The 23,116-nt window shown below is 43.4% G+C and overlaps 1 protein-coding gene across 2 annotated transcripts in view; it reads right to left on the reverse strand.

The window, feature by feature from the left end:
* Positions 1-23,116, reverse strand: part of LOC142742155 (prostaglandin reductase 1-like) — a 62,315-nt gene that overhangs the window by 9,862 nt on the left and 29,337 nt on the right. The window contains exons 5-8 of one of the 2 annotated variants that reach the window (XM_075851641.1): positions 17,971-18,138; positions 16,264-16,381; positions 16,141-16,158; positions 4,554-4,709 (exon numbers count right to left, since the gene is read on the reverse strand). In XM_075851641.1, coding sequence (XP_075707756.1) covers positions 4,554-4,709; positions 16,141-16,158; positions 16,264-16,381; positions 17,971-18,138 — 460 coding nt within the window. The remainder of the gene's footprint in view (positions 1-4,553; positions 4,710-16,140; positions 16,159-16,263; positions 16,382-17,970; positions 18,139-23,116) is intronic. The other variant, XM_075851651.1, reaches the window with a different exon arrangement.

The following is a 23,116-nucleotide window of genomic DNA, read 5'->3' on the forward strand; positions in this document are numbered from 1 at the left end:
TCCGTTTATGGCAGACCTCGGGGTGGTTTCGAGCAGCTCAGTTTCTGAACGGCACTGCGTGGCTTTCTGTTTCAGATATGGCTCAGGTCCCAGACCTCCCCCATTAGGACATTGGCGATCCCTTCAACTCCGACACTTTTGCTCTTCTATTTCACCTCCTGCTTCATATCAAACGGACAGGACTCCTCTGGAGGACCTTTGTGATGGCTCTGACTTGGCTAGGCACACATTGTCCACAATCTACAAACTTCTTATAGACCCCCCCTGATCTACCCCTCCCCGCCTATCTTTCTAAATGGGAGGCTGACTTGGATATCTCCTTCTCTCTCATACAAAGCAAACGTATTCTCACTATGGCCCACAAAACCTCGATTAGCTCCCGCTGTCTCGCTGGTATAGGACCCTAGCCCTTTTACACCACATCTTCCCTACAGCATCCCCTCTGTGCTGGAGATGTTGGCGAGAAAATGGTGCCCTCCTCCACAACTTTTGGTCATGCACCCTTCTTACCCCATTCTGGGAAGGCGTAAAACTGGTGATAATTGAGGTCACAGGCACAGACATAACATTGGACGTGGCCCTCTTCCTTCTTCATCACTGCGACGTCCCGGTGAATGTATATAAGCGCTCCCTGCTTCACTTTTTAGTGATGGCAGCATGGCATTGTATCCCACTACGATGGAAAGATTCCGCTCCTCCTACATTGTCCCTCTGGGTTTCACAGGTCAACGACCTTATGCATATGGAGGACTTGACCTCCGTCATTTATGACTCACACACTAAGTTCTGCCAAACTTGGACACCATGGATTGTTTTTCAGGACTCAAACCCCTACAAAGACATTATACAGGAGCTACATTTATCTAGGCAACCTGATTAGCGTTCTTGTCCTGAGGGATGTCTTGGAGGGTCCCCCCCCCCCCTGCATATTCTCTCCTGACCTTCTCTCCCCTTCTTGATCTTCTCTAAATTTCTGTTCTTCCTCTCTTTGTCCTTCAGTGTGGACATCTGAACCAGGCCTCCGCGGCGGAGGCCTGCTTTCACTCAGAATATTTCCCTATATGGGAATGATTGCTTACATAATATCAGTGTATATGTATGTGTATGCTGCATTTACATTCTCTGTTGGTTTCTGTATTTTTTCATCTGTACCCCTTATGTAACAAAATGAACCTCCTTGGTCATCAAAAGAAAGAATAAAAAAATAAATAAAAAAAAAATCCCTGCTCCTTGTGGGTTAAAATGTCCAGTGGGCGGTCTCAACCATTGATTGGCAGTCTTCCCTGTATGAGTGTGAATACAGAAATAGCTGCCAATCACTGAGTAGGACCGCCCACTAGACTCTTAAAGGGGTTTTCCCAGAATCATAAATTATCACCTATCTACAGAATAGGTAATAATTTTCTGATTGCTGGGAGCCCCACCACTGAGACCCCTACCGATTCAAACCCCCAGTTCCTCCTCACTGCAATCCCTACAGTAAAGAGAAGCTCGAATGGAGCCGCGGTCGAGCATGCACCCGCCACTCCATTCAATGTCTATGATAATTACAGAAACAGCTGAGTGCTGTACTTGGCTATTTCTGTCATTCCCATAAACTTTGAAAGTGGCAGCAGCTCAAAACTATATTGATCTGTTCAGCTCCTCCTGCTCTAAAACATGCTGCTCGGTGATCTGACTTCATGTCTGACGTGACAGATTCCCTTTAATGTATTTTGTTATACTAAATTCATCCACAAGATGTCACTGTTCACTGGTATTCAAATGATAGATCCTTTTTGCAGACCAACCAAATTAAATAAAGGGGAATAGACACCATAAATAAGTAATTTTATCACTGTGGTCATTTCATTGGAAATATTTATTTTCCAGCTCCAGATGCTAACAAGCGTTGCATGCCATTTATTCATGTTTTTTTGTGCAGTTAGGTTTTCTTCTACTCTCGGCAAAGATTTTGTTTGCCACTCTAGCCATGTACAGTATCTATATACACCCCGACACTTATCATCTGGGGCACATATCCCCCGGCTACAACCCTGTTCTATGCATGTACAGATCTGTGTGCGTGTGCGTGCGCGTGTGCGTGCGTGTGTGTGCGCGCCTGTACAGGACTGGACACATCATAAAACACAATTGTAAACCAAACCAATTCTCACACAGACAATACTGTTAGAGAGGAGAGGCACTAGGTGCCACCGGGTATAGAGTTTACAAGGCAAGACTGTCAATTACTCTGACTGCACTGAAATCCTACCTAACAAAGTAAGAATTCTATGGAAACAAACGAGTGGCCCAGATAAGAAGATCAAAATGTGACTAAACTACAATTATTTCTGCACACACGGGGGAGATTTACCAAAAAACTGGTAATGCCGTGTACCAAATTATGTGTGGGGGGTTTTTCGTCACTTTGCACCTTCCTAGATATTTTTTTTTTAAAGTCTAGAAAAGGGGAGTGGCGAAGAGGAGGGAATTTATCATATAGCATATGCCACTGTGGTAAATTTGCCACAGTTTCCACCTGTCTGGTCTAGGTTTTTCTGTCTAAGACCGTAATGATAAATTTTCCCCACTGGGTTTAATTGATAACATGAAATAAAGAAACGTATATAATTTTTTGGGGTAACAGACGACAATCTTAAAATGTGATCATCACTAATTTTCAAGAACTATATAGCCGGTTACTGAGGGACAATGGGCTTCGTGTTTGGCCACCTCCGGACTAGTCTTTGGATTTGAATGGGGATGAGGCACTACTTCCTCAGATCTGAAAATTGCAGACTTGAGGGGTTGCTCTTTGAGAAGGGAATGTGTCAATGTACAATGCTACTTTTACTCCTAGATTAAGTTAATGATTGTTCTGCTGATATAAGTATCAAAACTGAAATACTGTATAAGACTGATATATATACCTGTATAGAAGGACGCTCTTTGTCGGTGGAGTTGTAGGGGTAGGGTTGGACATTATATTAGCTGGCCAAACAGGGTACAAAGTCAATGTCTATAGTTCGGATAAAGGTACCTGTGGCAATTCAGACAGTAGCGATGGTTTAGGCTCGGATGGAACTCTGGCAGCAGGCAGACAACAGGTGCGGTGAAACACAGCGGGTGTAGCAGGCGACACAACATGACTCCAACACAGTACAGCACAGGAACACGGTAGAACGGGATACAGGTAGCAGGAACGGGAACACTGGGGACTGGAGAACACTCAAGGGACAGGGCCCTTCTAATAGTTCAGGGTGATGTGGGAGCAATCTCACACATGCGTGCGCTCTGGCTCTTTAAGGCTGGACTGAGCTCACGCACGCACTCTAGTGGTCACTGCGGGATAGGACGGCCACATGTGCTGGCATCTCTGAAGGGAAGGGCGTCGACAGGATGAGAAGAGTTCGTGGTCAGCGACCGCGGACTTTACAATATGTAATGTATTTATGTTTCAAAAAATCTTTAATAAAAACTGTTTGATTTAAAAATAGCCTGTTACTGATCCAAGTATCCAAACTGCATGTGTATAGTTAGCCTAATGCCTTATACACACAGCAGAATCACAAGAACCTGTACGGCAGCACACAAATTCACTGTGGTGCCATATCATGGAGCAATAGGCAGTGTGCCACAGTATGGTGCCTAACTAAAGCACCATGTTAGTTATGGAATCACTGGTTGAGCAATTCCCTGGGTGGAAGTTTTATGTAATTGTTATGTGAGCGATTCCCCGAAGGCTGCTGGAGACTGTCGGGACGGAGCGTGTCTAAGGCTACTCTATGGTTTTCGCCAGAGCCCACCGCAAGGGAGGATGGTTTTTGATGCATAGAACCCAGGTTGTTTTAACAGAGTTTGGTGTTGTATAAGAGTTGCAATGCAGGTAACACCAGAACAAGAAACAAGACACGCAGTGGGTAAACAGAAAGTCCAAATCACAAAGCTAGGGGATATCAGAAATTGCAGAGGTCAAAACCAGCCGGGAACAGAAAGTCCAAATCCATAAGCAAGGGGTAAATCCAGAGACAAGCCGAGGTCCAGTTCCAAGAAGTCAAAATAGTCAAAGGTACAGGGTTTAGTCAGAAGCTTGATCAATCACATGCAGCAAGGAAATTCCCAAGCAAAGAACACAGAATTAACTCAGGTTTATGTACTCTGCCCTATACCTTATAGGAAGAAAGACAGAGTTAAGTGATAGGCTGAACAGTAAAACTAAAACTGCCCTGAAAGCTACACTAGTAGTCAAGGTGATCTTAAAGGGATGGACGTTTCCTAACAATATTTAGCAGTAGTGCACTAATACTGCATCAGAAGGAATCCAAGAGAAAAACTTCTGCATGCCCTCATAGGAGATCTGAGGTATACGTAGGAACAGTGTACCCTTAGACTTCTATGGGTGTCATATTATGGCTCTGTACAACTTGGAACTTGTGCGGAGCTGTAATGCAGCCATTTGCATGAGTCCTTACACTAGTTGCCACCACTACCTTGATACATGTCATTTATGTTGTGAAGATAAAATACCTGTATAGAAATTTCTACTAATCTTCACATAGTGTTTAACTTACATTCTCAAAATAGCAGTCGTAGCCTTCTGGAGAAGCCTTCTTCAGAGCTTCATCCAAAGAGCTCACTGTTTTGTAGTTAAAAGCTTCATCAAAGCCAATTTCTTTTAAATATTGGACTTTGTCATCTGTACCAGCAGATCCAACTACTTTACAGCCCTAAGGAAATATACAACAAATACACGTGGGAAGCATAAAATAAAAGTAATTGATTAGTCACAAAAAAAATAATAATTATAACTTCTAATTTTTCTGTCTTTGCAGGCTTTATTTTCTGTATTGGAAATAAACCAGGGGTCCAGGATTCCAATGCCTTACTACCCTATACTAGCCTATGTTGATACACTTCACACACGGACTATACGCAGCGTGTTTATACAGATCGATTTTAGAGCTTCCATACAGCACTAAAAGTGTATATCTAAACTGAATAACCCCAAGTTTGATAACCTTTATTGGTACTGCAATTCACCTTAATTACCTTGGTCGCCCTCCTCTGTACCTGCTTATGTTCAGCCATGTCCTTCTTATACACATGTATAAATTGTAAATAACATTATATGTGTGGTCTCACTAGTGATTTGTATAGAGGAAAAACGATGTCTATGCTTTTTTTTTAGCTACGAGTAGCGGTCAGCACAGATTCAGTAGTCTAGCCATTTATAATAGAGCTTGTAATATAAAGGGCTAGGCTTGCAGACCAATTTTTCGTAGTGTAAAAACCAGAAAGCTGCAATAGCGTGGCAAAAATAACTTGGTTTAAAAGTATGCAGCATGCCACCTGTGCCTGGTAGTGGAGAGAAAGAACAGGGGCCTGACACTGGTCGTGGGAACTGTGTTTAGGTGAATTTCATTTTTTTTTTATTAGAGAAAATTGGGCATTAATACTGTGTAGGGCCACTAAAGGGGGCATTATTACTGAATGGGGCTACTAAAAGAGGCATTATTAATGTATTGGGCGACTAAAGGAGGCATTATTACTGAATGGGGCTACTAAAGGAAGCATTATTAATGTATGGGGCCACTAAAGGAGGCATCATTACTGTATGGGGCCACTAAAAGAGGCATCATTACTGTATGAAGGGGGCACTATTACTGAAGAAGCACTTTTATTGTGTCGAGCACCAAGGTATCGTTATTACCGTCTGGTGTGCTGTGGATGGTGAGTTTATTCAGAGGGCGGGTTATAGGTGGATAGGATGCTGGAAAAGCGAGGAACCAACATGTCCGCGTGTCAAATTCTGCAGACATGAGTCGTGGCGGTTTGGGACAGATGGAGAAGCAAAGACAACTGCTCCAATTAGAGAAGAGGGGGCATAAAAGTTGCTAAGTGGGGGAATAAAAGGGCGCATTACTACTGAGTGGGGACATTATGACTGTGGAGACATAAAAGAGGTAATTATTACTGGGTGGGGCATAAAAGGTTGTATTAGTACTGAGTGGGTGCACGATTACTGTGTGGGGGGCAATAAAAGTGACTATCACTATGTAGAGTATAAAGGGAACACTATTACTGTGTAGGGGAACAAAAGTAGCACTTACTGTATCGGGCCTTTAGGGGACACAAAAGGGGATGGGTACTATTACTGTGTGGGGCACCTAGAGGAGTCATTATTACCATCTGGGACTTTATGGATCGGTAGTTTGTGTAGAGGTAGGGAATAGGTAGGAAGTGTACTAGAAAAGCGAGGAGCCAAAGATATCGGTGTCATATTCTGCAGAGATGAGTCATGGCCGGGAGAAGTTGTCATTGCGGTCTTGGCCAGATGAAGAAAAGTGAAAGACTCCAATTAGAGAAGACATGACCTGTGAGTCAGTGGATGTAATTGTACTGTGATCAGTTATTTATGGTCTGCAGAGCACCTGTGTAGGATTAGTATCTACAATTATATGGTCACTGTATGCTGGTAATATTGATGTTTGTACAGTGGTTTTTATTCAGTTACAGTATGGGAGTATTATTCAGTCAATATGTGGTTATGGTGTGGCGGTATTATCTGACATTATATAGTGTTATTATTGGTAATATTGTTCTTCGTATAATGAGATGTGTTCAGTAACAGTATGCAGGTAAAATTTAATCTCTGTAATGCGAAAATATTTGGTCCTGGTATAGTGATATGATTTAGTAACTATATGTCCATAGAATTGTTTTCTGTGTGTGAGAGGGGGGGACATATGCTTTGGGGCTTGCAACACTCCCAGACGTGCAAAACTTCAGCGCTGCAGCATTCTGCATACCACCTTCTGAATTTACTGCATTGTTAATACAATAATTCAGCATGTGTTGCCATTTTGCCTGAAACCGGCCCTGGATTGATGCAAATTTTGCTGAAAATTTAGTGTCCATTTAAACGAGTAAGCGTCTTCCTGCTACCCTCTGTTTTATGCTGATGATTTTAACCTAATGGAATAAAGTTAATGGTTTTATTATCAAGACAAGTGCTGGATTTCACAACTTTCTTCAAAATAAAGCTATTGGCCGTAGCCGATGCAAAGTCCTCACTTCCTTCACTACACCATCTGTGATAAACACTTTAGGTTGTGCTATTACCATGCATCCTGTGCTTTACTATTGTATTCTGGTTCCAGAAATTACATGACTATCAGTCTCTCATTACTTGTTTGGTAACCGTCTATAATCTTTTGCTGACACGGCTTATACATGTACTGTGATCTCATGTCAATGTATTTCTAATCTACCATTTATGTGATATTTTCCTCTTGTTTTTAGTATTCTGATGAAGAATTTAATATAACCCAAAACTTTGCACAAATTTATCTGATGCATCTGAACTACTGGAGTGCTGTTCCATTTTTTTAATCTCTAAATTGATGGTCAAGTTATGTGACGTTCTATTGTCAGAAAACCCTTCAACCTATTTTGTTGAGTACTGTTAAGTATTGTTTACAACAATGTCAGGGGCCCCCCAAGCTAATGCTTGGGGGACACATGGTCGCACGAACCATCTAAGGTTTTTTATTAATATAGTATGTGTTTCTGGTATTTTTTCTCTTTCCCTTCTCTCTTTTTTCCATTATTGTCTTTAATTTAGAATGGTACTTACCATCTTGGTGTCCCCCGTGTAAGGTGTGCTGGTGGCACGAGCCGGTTCCAGATGTTTCTGTCTCCGGGCAGTTTATCCTTTGGTCCCAGCTGCTTGGACCCAGGTCAGCTATGCAGTGCATGAGCAGGTTCTAGAAGTTTCTATCTCCAGGAAGATTTCTTGGCCAGTGTCAGCTGATTGGATATTCAAATTCCAAAGGCGGGAAAATGGGACATAAAGGCAGCGGTTAGTCGTGGTCAAGCAGTCCGTTTTGAAGATTTGGACTGTCGTCATGGATGTCCTGCTGATGCAGCTGATCAAAAGAGTGGAGTCGGAAGGAGGAGAAGACTGGCTGAGGAGATGCTTAGTAGTGGCACCGGAGAAAGAAGACACTGGAGCAGCGGGACTGAGAGTGCTTGAAGATGTCATGGAAGAGGCGGTGTCTCCGGCTAGATGTATGTTTGAAGTCCCGACATCAGCTCCGGCCAAGAAGAGGAAGTCGCCAGCAGCGTCATCGAGGAAGGCGGCGCACAGTAGCGGAAGTGCTCCGCAAGCCAGAACTATTTGAAAAGCTGCCGGCAGCTGGTGGGAGCAGTGGAGAGCAGCAGGCAGGAGATTTTTGGGCTGGCATCCCTTCCTGCTCTAAAGATTTATTGGAGGACACAGTGGATGCGCTGGCCTCACTGGGTTCGGAGGCGGCAAAGGATTTTTCTTCAGACCTGCAACCTAAGAAGAGGAGCTGGAAAACAAGGATAGTTTATTCTCCACCCCCTGAAGCATCAAGAAGAAGAGGTTCCAGGAGTCAGCGGTTCCGTTGCCTGGACAGGTGGAACAGAGTGGTGAGATTTTAGCTTCTCTGTCCCACCCCCTCCCTTTAATGCTAATGTGATGTTTTAATTTTTTTGAAGTTATTTACTGATTTGGTTGGTAAATCAGCTGTTCCTTCTAGTTTTCCTGCTGATGTATGAAAACATAAGTCAACAGTTGCAGAATACGATTGTTGAACCATTAGTTAAGAATGATGTTTCAGTTAGTAATTTGTCTGTTTTAGAGAAAGGAGTTGGAGTTTTTGAAACGTGTTGTAAGGAAGTTATGTCTTGCGATATTTTGCCATTGTGTTTTCATTTACAGCCAGCAGTTAAGGAGCGTATTTGGAAGAACGAGTTTATTGATTTATTTTCTTCATTCTGTCTGCGAAAGAAACTTTAGCTGAACAGGACGGAAAATCAGATAAGGATGATGATAAAAAAAATTTCTCCATCTAAGTCCTTTTTTAGCTGGCTACAGGATTTCTGCATTCATGCTTTTGTTTTAGGCGAAAAATGTTTTCTATTTAATGTAGTAAATTATTTCAGCATGTAGAAATCATTCTGGAGGTTTATCGCCAATTTGGCAGTTTATCATGGTTCACTTATGATGAAATGTTTTGCAGGTAAGCGTTTGGCTATTTTGATCCTTGGGCCACTTCTTTTATGTTTTTGGGCACAGAAAAGAGCTGCAAGAAGGTCTTATTGTAACGTCTATGGCCACGGTCTGTCGTTCTAACTCACCCCTCGACGACCGCGGCCATGGACGTCCTTCCTGCTGCTGTTCTGCGTCTTCTCCCTGTGAGGCGCCGGCACTCACTTCCAGGTATCGAGCCGGTCTCCTGGAGGGTGCGCGCGCTTGTGCCCGCTCTTAAAGGGCCAGCGCGCACCTGGAAATCATCATCATCATCATCAACTCCTGAATTTCTGGACTATAAGAGGGTCACCGCCCTTCTTATCCTCGCCTGAGTGTTGTTGTTGTTTCCCTTAGTTTGTCTTGCAAATGGTCTCCTAAGTGTCTTCGAGCTTCCCAGTGTTCCATGTACCTGTAACCTGTTTCCCGTGCTATCAGTACCATCCTGGTCTACTGCCGTGCTGAACTGTTGTCGTGTTTTGCTGCATCTCCATGCCTGTTCCACTGCACCACACCTGAAGTCTGCCTGCTGCCTGGTCCCAGCCGAGCCTGCCTTGCTACTGCCTACATTGCCTCAGGTACCCTTTTCTGGACTATAGACTCTGTACCATACCTGTTTGGCCAGCTGCCATCCTGCTACGAGGTACGGCCCAGTGGATCCACACCCCGCCTTGTGACAGTACGCTCAGGCCATGGACTCCGCTGGTCAATTTAAGGGCTTGTCACCCTCCCAAGCCATGCAGGCGGACCTGCAGGATCTCCGAACAAGACAGGATCAACTTCTTGTGGCAGTGGACTCCATGGCGCAGCAGCTAGGGGCGCTAGCTGTTTCCATTCCTGCCTCTATGCAAGCTCCTCCTACCAAACCTTCTGCTACATCTCCTGGCAGTTCTGGTTCGGATTCCCAGTTCTCGCTGCCATTACCTTCTCAGTTCGATGGAGACGCAAGTACGTGCAGGGGATTTATGAATCAATGCTATATCCATTTTTCCCTGCACGCCCGAGCATTTCCGTCGGACGTAACCAAGATCACCTTCATCATGTCTCTACTTGCTGGCAAGGCCCTGGCATGGGCGAACCCAATCTGGGAATGACAGGGACCCGAGACTCGAGACTTCCAGGGGTCAGTGCGGTTGTTCCGTACTGTTTTTCAGGAGCCAGGACATGTCTCGTCGGCAACCACGGCTATCTTCAAACTTCGCAAAGAGGACACCTCCGTGTGCGAATACACCATCCAGTTTCGGTCCCTGGCAGGAGAGCTGTCCTGGAACAATGAGGCCTTTGTGGCATCCTTCTGGCATGGCCTGTCGTCCAGGATCAAGGACGAACTTGCTGCCCAAGACCTACCACCTGCCTTGGACGACCTAATTCTGTTGGCTGCTCAGGTAGATATAAGGCTCAGGGAGAGGTCTCATGAGGTGCAACAGCAGAGACGACTTTCTAGATTGGCGTCCAACTTCCAACAACCCCTCTTGCCTTTATCTACTGCTACGCCCAAGGTGCCGATGCAGGTGGATCGCCTAAAATTGTCTGTACAAGAGAAACAGTGCAGATGCACCTCTGGACTCTGTCCGTATTGTGGCCTCGCTGGCCATGTCGTGCGTCTTTGTCCACAGAAACCAAAATATCCCAACGCCTAGGTTTGGTTGGAGAGACAACCCTGGGCGCTACTGCATTTAATCGTGAACTCTCTTCCAAACTGTTTATTGCCGTGGCCATCGTCACTGGCGAGAGGCTACATCCAGTTTCTGCCTACCTGGACTCTGGCTCTGCAGCTAATGTCATTTGTCAAGACCTTGTGTTAGCGCACTTTTGTTCCAGAGAGGTTCTAAAGGCAAGACTGTGGTATGTGGCTACTATTCCAAACTGTGTTCTTCCGCAGAGCGCAACTACTCGATTGGGGATCGGGAGTTACTGGTCATCAAGCTGGCCCTGCAGGAGTAGAGACACCTACTGGAAGGCACAGTCCACCCTATCCTGGTCTTCACGGATCACAAGAATCTGACCTATTTACAGACGGCTCAACGGTTGAATCCTAGTCAAGCCAGGTGGTCGTTATTCTTTGCTCGATTCCTGTTCGAACTCCACTACCGACCTGCCGACGAGAATGTGAGGGCCGATGCCTTGTCTAGGTCATTCGAAACAGAGGACACTGTGGAGTCCCCACAGAATATTATCGATCCTTCATCTTCTCTGTGAACCCTCTGCAGGTTAGAGACATTCCTCCAGGAAGAACTTTTGTACGTCTAGCAGACAGAGGAAGAATCCTTCGCTGGGGTCACAGCTCCAAGCTGGCAGGTCATGCGGGTACTCGTAAGACCCAAGACTTAATCGCCCGTCAGTTCCGATGGCCCACGCTGCCCCAACACATCATGGACTTCGTCTCCTCATGTACTGTATGCGCAGCAAATAAAGTTGCCCACTCCGGACCAGCTGGTCTTCTCCAGCCACTGCCTGTGCCCGATGCCCCCTGACAGCATGTTGCAATGGACTTTGTCACGGACCTCCCTCTCTCTGCGGGTTGCAGTGTGATCTTGGTGGTGGTGGATCGATTCTCTAAAATGGCTCATTTTGTTCCCCTGACTGGCCTGCCTTCTGCTGCTTGACTGGCTGACCTCTTCATACAACACATCTTCCGTCTGCACGGCTTGCCCCTGCATATTGTTTCGGATCGAGGGGTCCAGTTCACTTCAATGTTTTGGAGAGCACTCTGCGGTCTACTTGGTGTAAAGTTGGACTTCTCTTCGGCCTATCATCCCCAGTCCAATGGACAAGTCGAGAGGATTAACCAAATTATGGAGAACTATCTGCGGCACTTTGTTTCCAGAAGACATGATGACTGGGTGCAGCTGCTCCCGTGGGCAGAGTTCTCTTATAATAACCATACTAGTGAGTCCACCACCGCCAGCCCGTTCTTCATAGTCTACGGCCAACATCCTCGAATACCTCTTCCTGTCTCTACTATGTCCCAGGTGCCTGCAGCTAACTCGACCTTCAGGGACTTTTTGCAAATATGGCAACAGACCCGATCTTCTATTCTGCTAGCGGTGGATCGCATGAAGAGAAAAGCAGATACTAGAAGACGGGATCCTCCTCAGTTTCTTCCAGGTACGAGGGTCTGGTTGTCCTCAAAGAATATCCGGCTGAGGGTGCCGTCCTGCAAATTTGCTCCCAGGTTCCTCTGACCCTTCGAGATCCTACTACAAATTAACCCGGTGTCTTACAAGCTGCGGTTGCCTCCTACACTCAAGATCCCTAACTCCTTCCATGTATCCTTGCTGAAGCCCGTGGTTCTGAACTGCTACTCTAGGACTCCTAGTTCCGCAGTGGCTCCTGGCGGTTCGTCAGGGACTTTTGAGGTAAGGGAGATTCTAGCTACCAAGAAGGTGGGAGGAAGGACATTTTATTTGGTGGATTTATCTTGGGAGCCAGAGGAGAACATCGATGCCCCTGTCCTCATAAAGAAGTTTCTCTCCCGTTCTAGTCCCAAGAAGAGGGGCGTAAGAGGGGGGATACTGTAACGTCTATGGCCACAGTCTGTCGTTCTAACTTACCCCTCGACGACCGCGGCCATGGACGTCCTGCTGCTGTGCTGCATCATCCCCCTGTGAGGTGCCGGCACTCACTTCCGGGTATCGAGCCTGTCTCCCGGAGGGAATATAAGAGGGTCACCGCCCTTCTTATCCTCGCCTGAGCGTTGTTGTTGTTTCACTTAGTCTGTCTTGCAAATGGTCTCCTAAGTGTCTTCCAGCTTCCCAGTGTTCCCCGTACCTGTATCCTGTTTCCCGTGCTATCAGTACCATCCTGGTCTACCTGGTCTACTGCACCACGCCTGACGTCTGCCTGCTGCCTGGTCCCAGCCGAGCCTGCCTTGCTATTGCCTACATTGCCTCAGGTACCCATTTCTGGACTACAGACTCTGTACCATACCTGTTTGGCCAGCTGCCATCCCGCTACGCGGTACGGCCCAGTGGGTCCACACCCCGCCTCGTGACACTATGACAAAAAGAAACTGGGGAGGAGACCTCCAGCTCACCTTGACACTCCAGTGTGGTGTGGATAATGGATGGCGCTCGGATCCTCGTGTCGGCACACGGCAGGCTAGCAAGGAAGGAAGAAGGTAGGATCCAGCGCTAAATGCTATTAAAACGGAATCTTTGTTCCAAGTTTAATGGTAATGGATTAAAAGGAAGTCCAGTTGCATGTAGTCCAGGCATGTAGAAAACAGCTCCGGAACTTCAGACGTAATGGCATGTGCAGGCGCTTTTCGCTGCGTCCATTACGGACGTAATTGGAGCTTTTTTTTCCATGGAGTGAATGGAAAACGGCTCCAATTACATCTCAAGAAGTGACAGGCACTTCTTTGACGCGGGCGTTTTTTTACGCTCCGTCTTTTGACAGCGGCGCGTAAAAAAATGACCGTCGGCACAGAACATCGTAAAGCCCATTCAAATGAATGGGCAGATGTTTGCTGGCGCATTGGAGCCGTATTTTCGGACGTAATTCGAGGTTAAAACGCCCGAATTACGTCCATAAATAGGGTGTGTGAACCCAGCCTTATACAGAAAATTTGTCTATGGATTCTTTAGGTTTATGTACAAAACAAGCACTTTTAAATCGTGTCACCCCATATTTGCTCTTGGATTGGGAGCGGTGTTCGCACTCTTCTTATTTGATTTGTTATTTCGTTTGTTACTCTATAATGCCTGTTTTCATTTTAACGTGTTTCCCTGAATTGTAATGTGCCTCAGAATATGTTGTGCTATATACAGTAAATACTATCATTTTAATATCAATGTAACAGTAAGTAGTCCTCAAAAGGACACTAACTTTTCAAACAACTCATGCTAACCTAATAATTTACCTGATGATATATATATATATATATATATATATATATATATATATATATATATATGTATATATATATATATATATATATACAGTGAAGGAAATAAGTATTTGATCCCTTGCTGATTTTGTAAGTTTGCCCACTGTCAAAGACATGAACAGTCTAGAATTTTTAGGCTAGGTTAATTTTACCAGTGAGAGATAGATTATATTTTTTTAAAAACACAGAAAATCACATAGTCAAAATTATATATATTTATTTGCATTGTGCACAGAGAAATAAGTATTTGATCCTCTACCAACCATTAAGAGTTCAGCCTCCTCCAGACCAGTTACACGCTCCAAATCAACTTGGTCCCTGCATTAAAGACAGCTGTCTTAAATGGTCACCTGTATAAAAGACTCCTGTCCACAGACTCAATTAATCAGTCTGACTCTAACCTCTACAACATGGGCAAGACCAAAGAGCTTTCTAAGGATGTCAGGGACAAGATCATAGACCTGCACAAGGCTGGAATGGGCTACAAAACCATAAGTAAGACGCTGGGTGAGAAGGAGACAACTGTTGGTGCAATAGTAAGAAAATGGAAGACATACAAAATGACTGTCAATCGACATCGATCTGGTGCTCCATGCAAAATCTCACCTTGTGGGGTATCCTTGATCCTGAGGAAGGTGAGAGCTCAGCCGAAAACTATACGGGGGGAACTTGTTAATGATCTCAAGGCAGCTGGGACCACAGTCACCAAGAAAACCATTGGTAACACATTACGCCGTAATGGATTCAAATCCTGCAGTGCCCGCAAGGTCCCCCTGCTCAAGAAGGCACATGTACAGGCCCGTCTGAAGTTTGCAAAGGAACATCTGGATGATTCTGAGAGTGATTGGGAGAAGGTGCTGTGGTCAGATGAGACTAAAATTTAGCTCTTTGGCATTAACTCAACTCGCCGTGTTTGGAGGAAGAGAAATGCTGCCTATGACCCAAAGAACACTGTCCCCACTGTCAAGCATGGAGGTGGAAACATTATGTTTTGGTTGTGTTTCTCTGCTAAGGGCACAGGACTACTTCACGGCATCAATGGGAGAATGGATGGAGCCATGTACCGTCAAATCCTGAGTGACAACCTCCTTCCCTCCACCAGGACATTAAAAATGGCTCGTGGCTGGGTCTTCCAGCACAACAATGACCCGAAACATACAGCCAAGGCAACAAAGGAGTGGCTCAAAAAGAAGCACATTAAGGTCATGGAGTGGCCTAGCCAGTCTCCAGGCCTTAATCCCATCGAAAACTTATGGAGGGAGCTGAAGATTCGAGTTGCCAAGCGACAGCTTCGAAATCTTAATGATTTACAGATGATCTGCAAAGAGGAGTGGGCCAAAATTCCATCTAACATGTGTGCAAACCTCATCATCAACTACAAAAAAAGTCTGACTGCTGTGCTTGCCAACAAGGGTTTTGCCACCAAGTATTAAGTCTTGTTTGCCAAAGGGATCAAATACTTATTTCTCTGTGCACATTGCAAATAAATATATATAATTTTGACTGTGATTTTCTTTTTTTTTTTTATATAATCTATCTCTCACTGGTAAAATTAACCTAGCCTAAAAATTCTAGACTGTTCATGTCTTTGACAGTGGGCAAACTTACAAAATAAGCAAGGGATCAAATACTTATTTCCTTCACTGTATATATGTATATATATACACATATATTATTTTTTTTCTCGGCTTTGTCATTTACCTACTATTAAAATTTAGCTATTTTATCCATGCAAATTCTGAGTGAAGTTACTGCCCAAAGAAGTTTATGGAGAGGGGAGGGGGAGCAGGAGAAGAGCGATAAAGATACAAAGAGACATGCAGCAGCTTCTAGTAAGTGTTTTATCTCACTCCAGTGCTGGATTCTCAGATACACTGCTTATTACTTTATATATGTGATAGAGATAGGAAAGCAGGATTTTCCTCTTCTCTGTGTTTTGTGTATAGAAGATATGATAGCCGTTAGGCTCCACCCAACAGAAAATTGAAATTTAGAGATAAAGCCTGCTGAGAGGGAAAACTACTAAAACATGCAGAATACAAATTATTATTATTATGTTATTCCTCTTGTACACATTTATGACAGCTTATTCTAAAAAGTCACATGAAAAGTTAGGTATGATTTAAAGCTTGTATTATGCTATTGTAGGTTGGAGGAAAGAGAACATATTGACTACAGTGCTGTTTTAAAACAATAGTCATCTGAATTTTACCAGGCGATAGCAGGCAGTCTGTAATAAAAGAAAATATTTACAGGAAGCAACTGTTACTAATTATTCACAAAGAAAATAAGTGTTATTGAAAAATGGATAGTGTTTACTTTCACATGTACGTACTTTGATTTTGGCGATCTGTCCCACAACTGACCCAACTGCTCCAGCAGCGCAATTAACAAGAATGACATCTCCTTCCTTAGGTTTGCAGACATCCAAAAGGCCAAAATATGCTGTTAAACTGATAATTAAGAAACAGTATTATGTTAATAATGTGGATGTAATTAATTCACTAAGTGCTATGTACCAAAACATTTGTTTATTGGATTAATTAAAAGCACATAGTTAGTGGGTTGGAAACAGTTTTTTGTAATATTGTATAATACAAGGCAGTACAACACTATTGTTTTGTTGCCAAAAGTGGAGCATTGTCCTTTAGACCAGGGATCTCCAACATGTGACTCTCCAGCTGTTTTGAAATTACAACTCACAGCATGCCCTGACCGCCACTATCTGGGCATTGGGAATTTCACAAGTTGGAGACCACTACTTTACGTAGCTAACTTTTCTGGTGATTTTGGCCATTATATGATTTATATTCTGCATTTTTTTTTAGCAGTTTTCCCCTTTGCAGGGCTCTCTCTAATTCTCACTTGTCTCTGAGATAGTGGGTGGAGCCTAACAGCTATATTGTCTTCTATACACTGAACACATAGAGGGGAGAAGCCTGCTCCCCTATCACATATATAAAAGCTGCAGCAGCATGGAAGAGATTATTCAGCACAATGGGCAGTGTAGCTGAGAACCCAGTACTAGGGGGACATAACTCTTATCAGAAGCCATGCCTCCCAAACGTCCCGGATCCAGCGAGACAGTCCCTGATTTCTGGGAGATGTCCCGCTCTCCAGGCAGGGATTAGGAGGGGTTAGAGGCATGACTTCTGCTGCCCCTTCTCCATAGACTTCTATGGGCAGTGCCTGTGTCTCCTGATTCTGCTCCCTCCTCCCCTCTCTATAGACTTCTATGGGCAGCGTGTCTGTGCCGATCTCTTACTCCACTTCCTTCTCCTGCTCTCCCCTGCCCTCTACATAGACTTCTATGGGCAGGTTGTGAAGACACACCCCCACTTATTGCAGTCTGTCACCTCTAAACTGACGGATTTTGCTTGATGGACAGCAGATTACAGAAGGGCAGGCACCTAGTGGCAGTAACTTCACATATAATTTGCATGAATAAAACAACTACATTTTACAGTGAGTATATTACAAAGTTTATATAGGTTACTATTAGATTGGCATTCGTTGTTTAAAAAGTTAGTGTCCATTTAATCTTTGCCCCCCTAATGGTAGTGGTGCACCAGAGAGCTTTTTGGCTCTGCCGATTTGCATTCTAGAAGTGTTATTTTTACATCAGGTACTGTACAGTAATCTGATGTTAAAAAAAATCTAATTGATAGAAAATGCTAAACTGTTGGATATCTGTCTGAGGACAAGCTTGTTGTCGGTTTCCAATGACAGCTAGCAAACTTGTGAATACATATCTCAGGTATAAAGCTATACCTTAGGATGAGTACAAGATAAATAATGTAATGTATTTGCAAAGTTACTGAAAAGTTTAATGTAGATTAATTCTATATATAAACTGGAAAATGGTTGTTTTTTATTTAAAACAAGAATGGATTCTACAGACAGGAAAGGTATAAAGGTAGGGCATATACTTCTACTTTATTAAACCAATACTGGTTTTGACTGTAAAAAAACAAAACATTTAAACTTCACCAAAAGTGCACTGTGAAAACAAGGAATAATTAAGATTAAAATTAAGATTTACCCAGGAAATCCTACTAATCCAATTGCCAGTGATCTTTGCAAAGATTCAGGCCATTCGGGAAGCAGAGGATCTATTCCTTTACCGTCAGATATGAAGTGTGTTGTCCAGCCAGCATTTCCAACGTAATAACCACCCACTGGGAATGCAGAATTTTTGCTTTCCGTTACTCTAGACGAGGGGGGAAAAAGAAGAAGATCCATATAAAATATCCAATCCATGTCACCACACCACAGCAGTAAAATACTATCCCCATGGTATACGTTAAATGGCCACAAAACAGACAATATATATGGAATACTGTTGGTTTCATTATCCCGTTAGTGACAGCCTATTTTAACCAAGCAATTTTATTTTGGTTTTCCATCTTCGCATTTGAAGAGCTAAAACTTTTTTATTTTTCCGTCTACATAGCTGTATGAGGACATTTTTTTGCGGGATTAGTTGAATTTTTACATGGCACCATTTTTGTGGGCGAATATAAAAGAAGACAGCAATTCGCCATTGTTCTATGCGTTTAAAATTTACGCCATTCACCGTGCAGAGTAAATAACATGTTACCTTTATTCTATGGGTGGTACAATTACGGTGATACCACATATGTATAGGTTTTTTATGTTTTACTACTTTTGCACAATAAAAACCCTCGAACCGTAACTTTTTTATTTTTCCATAGAAATATGTGGGCTTGTTTTCTGCGGGACAAGACGTAATTTTCATTGGTAATTTTTGGGGGTACATGGGACTTATTGATTAACTTTTATTATTACTTTTTGGGGGGCAATGGAAAAAAATAGCAATTCCGCCTAAATGTTAACTTTATTGTTTGGGTCATTACAGTCGCGGCGATACCATATATGTGTACTTTTATTTATTTTTTTACACTTTTACTAAATATAACCACTTTTTAATGGAAAAAATGGTTTTATTTATTTATTTATTTATTTTTCTAACTGTAATCTTTATTAATAATTTTAATTTAACATTTATTACTTATTTTCTCATTCCCACTTGGGGAATATGCAATCTTTTGATCGCAGATATAATGGTTTGGTATACTTCGTATACCAGAGCAATACTGCAGTGCAAAACTGACAGGCAATCTATTAGGCCATGTCTCTGTAAACGACTTAAATGCCGCGGTCGCTATTGACTGCAGCATTTAAGGGGTTACTGCTGGGGCAGGAGCCCGGCTGTCATCAGACAGTTGAGCACCCGCTTCAGCCTAGATGGGACACCCATGTAGGACTTCGACTAGGCTGCCGTGAAAAGGCGGCAGCCTAGCCTAAGGCCCCTTAGTGACCGCCGTGAAAAGGTGTATTGGTGGTCACTAAGGGGTTAATGGTTTGGTAAACATATGCACAACAATAGAGGCAGTCACAATGCAAATCACACCCAGAGGTGGATTGTAATGAGGGAAATTGGTTCTGTTACCAGATGTATGTGCTAGTTTTGGTTCTGTTACTGTATCTACGCACAATACTTGGTTCTGTTACCATATCTATGCGCAAGGCTTGGTTTTATTACCATAGGTAAGTGCTAGGCTTGGTTTTATTACCATAGATACAGTGAAGGAAATAAGTATTTGATCCCTTGCTGATTTTGTAAGTTTGCCCACTGTCAAAGACATGAACAGTCCAGAATTTTTAGGCTAGGTTAATTTTACCAGTGAGAGATAGATTACATAAAAAAAAAAAAAAAAACAGAAAATCACATTGTCAAAATTATATATATTTATTTGCATTGTGCACAGAGAAATAAGTATTTGATCCCTTTGGTAAACAAGACTTAATACTTGGTGGCAAAACCCTTGTTGGCAAGCACAGCAGTCAGACGTTTTTTGTAGTTGATGATGAGGTTTGCACACATGTTAGATGGAATTTTGGCCCACTCCTCTTTGCAGATCATCTGTAAATCATTAAGATTTCGAGGCTGTCGCTTGGATCTTCAGCTCCCTACATACGTTTTCGATGGGATTAAGGTCTGGAGACTGGCTAGGCCGCTCCATGACCTTAATGTGCTTCTTTTTGAGCCACTCCTTTGTTGCCTTGGCTGTATGTTTCGGGTCATTGTTGTGCTGGAAGACCCAGCCATGAGCCATTTTTAATGTCCTGGTGGAGGGAAGGAGGTTGTCACTCAGGATTTGACGGTACATGGCTCCATCCATTCTCCCATTGATGCGGTGAAGTAGTCCTGTGCCCTTAGCAGAGAAACACCCCCAAAACATAATGTTTCCACCTCCATGCTTGACAGTGGGGACGGTGTTCTCTGGGTCATAGGCAGCATTTCTCATTTCTCTTCCTCCAAACACGGCGAGTTGAGTTAATGCCAAAGAGCTCAATTTTAGTCTCATCTGACCACAGCACCTTCTCCCAATCACTCTCAGAATCATCCAGATGTTCCTTTGCAAACTTCAGACGGGCCTGTACATGTGCCTTCTTGAGCAGGGGGCTGTTACGGGCACTGCAGGATTTTAATCCATTACGGCGTAATGTGTTACCAATGGTTTTCTTGGTGACTGTTCCAAGCTGCCTTGAGATCATTAACAAGTTCCCCCCGTGTAGTTTTCGGCTGAGCTCTCATCTTCCTCAGGATCAAGGGTACCCCACGAGGTGAGATTTTGCATGGAGCCCCAAATCGATGTCGATTGACAGTCATTTTGTATGTCTTCCATTTTCTTACTATTGCACCAACAGTTGTCTCCTTCTCACCCAGCGTCTTACTTATGGTTTTGTAGCCCATTCCAGCCTTGTACAGGTCTATGATCTTGTCCCTGACATCCTTAGAAAGCTCTTTGGTCTTGCCCATGTTGTAGAGGTTAGAGTCAGACTGATTAATTGAGTCTGTGGACAGGAGTCTTTTATACAGGTGACCATTTAAGACAGCTGTCTTTAATGCAGGGACCAAGTTGATTTGGAGCGTGTAACTGGTCTGGAGGAGGCTGAACTCTTAATGGTTGGTAGGGGATCAAATACTTATTTCTCTGTGCACAATGCAAATAAATATATATAATTCTGACTATGTGATATTCTTTTTTTTTTTTATATATAATCTATCTCTCCCTTGTAAAATTAACCTAGCCTAAAAATTCTAGACTGTTCATGACTTTGACAGTGGGCAAACTTACAAAATCAGCAAGGGATCAAATACTTATTTCCTTCACTGTATGTGCTAGGCTTGCTTCTATAACTATAGCTATGCGCAATGCTTGGTTGTGATACTGTATCATACGCAGATTTCTTGGTTGTGTTACTGTATCTAAGTGCTAAGCTTGGTTCTGTTACTGTATCTATACACAATGCTTGGTTCTGTAATTATATATATATGCACAAGGCTTGGTTCTAGTACAATATCTATGTACTAAGCTTGGTTCTGTTACTATATCTATACACAATGCTTGGTTCTGTTACTATATCTTCACACAATGCTTGGTTCTGTTACTGTATCTATGCGCTAGGCTTGGTTTTGGCACCTTCTCTATGCACTAAACATATGTATTTAGGAATTGCGGGAAAAGGTTTTAGTTAGACAGATTAGCTGCAGTGAATTGCATGTAGTGCACTTTGTCCTTTTCTCTACCACTGCAGGACACCATAATAAATGAGGTTCCAGATTCTGAAATTAAGTCTCCGGTCTCTAAGGCAACATGCACAAGACCGTGCCCGTAATCACGGTCAATAATTACGGGCACCGCCGTCCGCGGACAGCCGTCTGCATTTGTAGGCCGTGCTCCCATTATAAAGTATGGGAGCACGGTCCGTGAAATAAAAAAAAAATAGGACGTGTCCGATATTTACGGAAGGTTTCTACGGCACGGACACCTTCCCGTAAATATACGGGAAGGTGTCCGTCGACTATAGAAATGAATGGGTCCGTAATTAAGGACCATAATTACAGTCCGCAATTACAGACGATTTTTACAGTCGTGTGCATGGGGCCTAAGGGTGAGTTCACATATATCAGCTGCATCAGCATCGGTTTTTTGTCTCTCAAGTGATTACAACTGATGCAAAAATGTATCAGTGGCCATCAGGCATTTTTTTAAAATGTTTACTAGAGAACCATCAGTTGTCATTAGTTGCCATCAGTTTTTACCATCCAATTTTACCACAGTGGCCCACCAAAAAAGTAGTTTAGGGTCTGAAAATGCGCCAATGTTATCAGAGTAGTGCATAGTTTGTGATCGATTAGATACATGATAGATTAGATACGTGTTGTGTACCATGTCAGGGCTCTCCTTCTCTGCTCCAGCCATGGCGCTACACTGAAGTCTGACACACACATTGTAATGTCACGTGTCTTATATTCAGTGCAGCGACAAGGCCGGCGCCAAGAGAGAGAGCCCAGAAGGCAGTTGCAGTCCACTGAAATCACCTCAGATCAGATCTTCGAAGCAACCTTGTGAACCTGCAAAGATGCCAAACACTAGCCCTAACTTCACAGAGTAGCTAGCTTTTGGCGCCTTTACAGCTACCCAATCCCACCCGCATCTCCTACACACCTCACACCACTCTGGGATTGCTGTTGTTTCTATATTTCTATACACAACAGGGTCCGGGTGTCGGCCGTTAAATAAGTCCACCTCCGTCTGTTTTTTACATCCGTTTTCCATCTGTTTTGTATCCGTTCCGCGTCCATGTTTCAGTTTGACGAATTTTTAAAAACAGATGAATTTCATGTGTAGATAACACCACAGCGCCCCCTATAGATAGTGCCACACATCGCCCCCTGTTGATAGCATCACACAGCGCCCCCCTGTAGATAGCACCACCCCAACTGTATATAGCGCTACCCCCCTTCCCCTGTAGATAGTGCCACTCTAGCTCCCTCTAGCAGCGTAATCCCCGGCCAGGCAAGTGGATGAGATTTTACAATCTCGCTGTGGACATTTTCTATGTGGAAAAACGAGCATGGTGCGAATTTTCAAATCCACTGCATGCAAACTCTTTTGCAGAAATGCTTCTGATGTGGAGTGAAAATCCGCAGTCTACTACGTGCTGATTTGCGCGTGGACTTTCCTTACCTACTTTGAAAAATATGGTAATTCATTTTTTGCTGCATTAACCCCTTAAGGACGCAGCCTAGTTTGGGCCTTAAGGCTCAGAGCCCATTTTTCAAATCTGACATATTTCACTTTATGTGGTAATAA

The sequence above is a fragment of the Rhinoderma darwinii genome, chromosome 1, assembly GCF_050947455.1.
Source record: "Rhinoderma darwinii isolate aRhiDar2 chromosome 1, aRhiDar2.hap1, whole genome shotgun sequence".
Taxonomy (NCBI): Eukaryota; Metazoa; Chordata; class Amphibia; order Anura; family Rhinodermatidae; genus Rhinoderma; species Rhinoderma darwinii.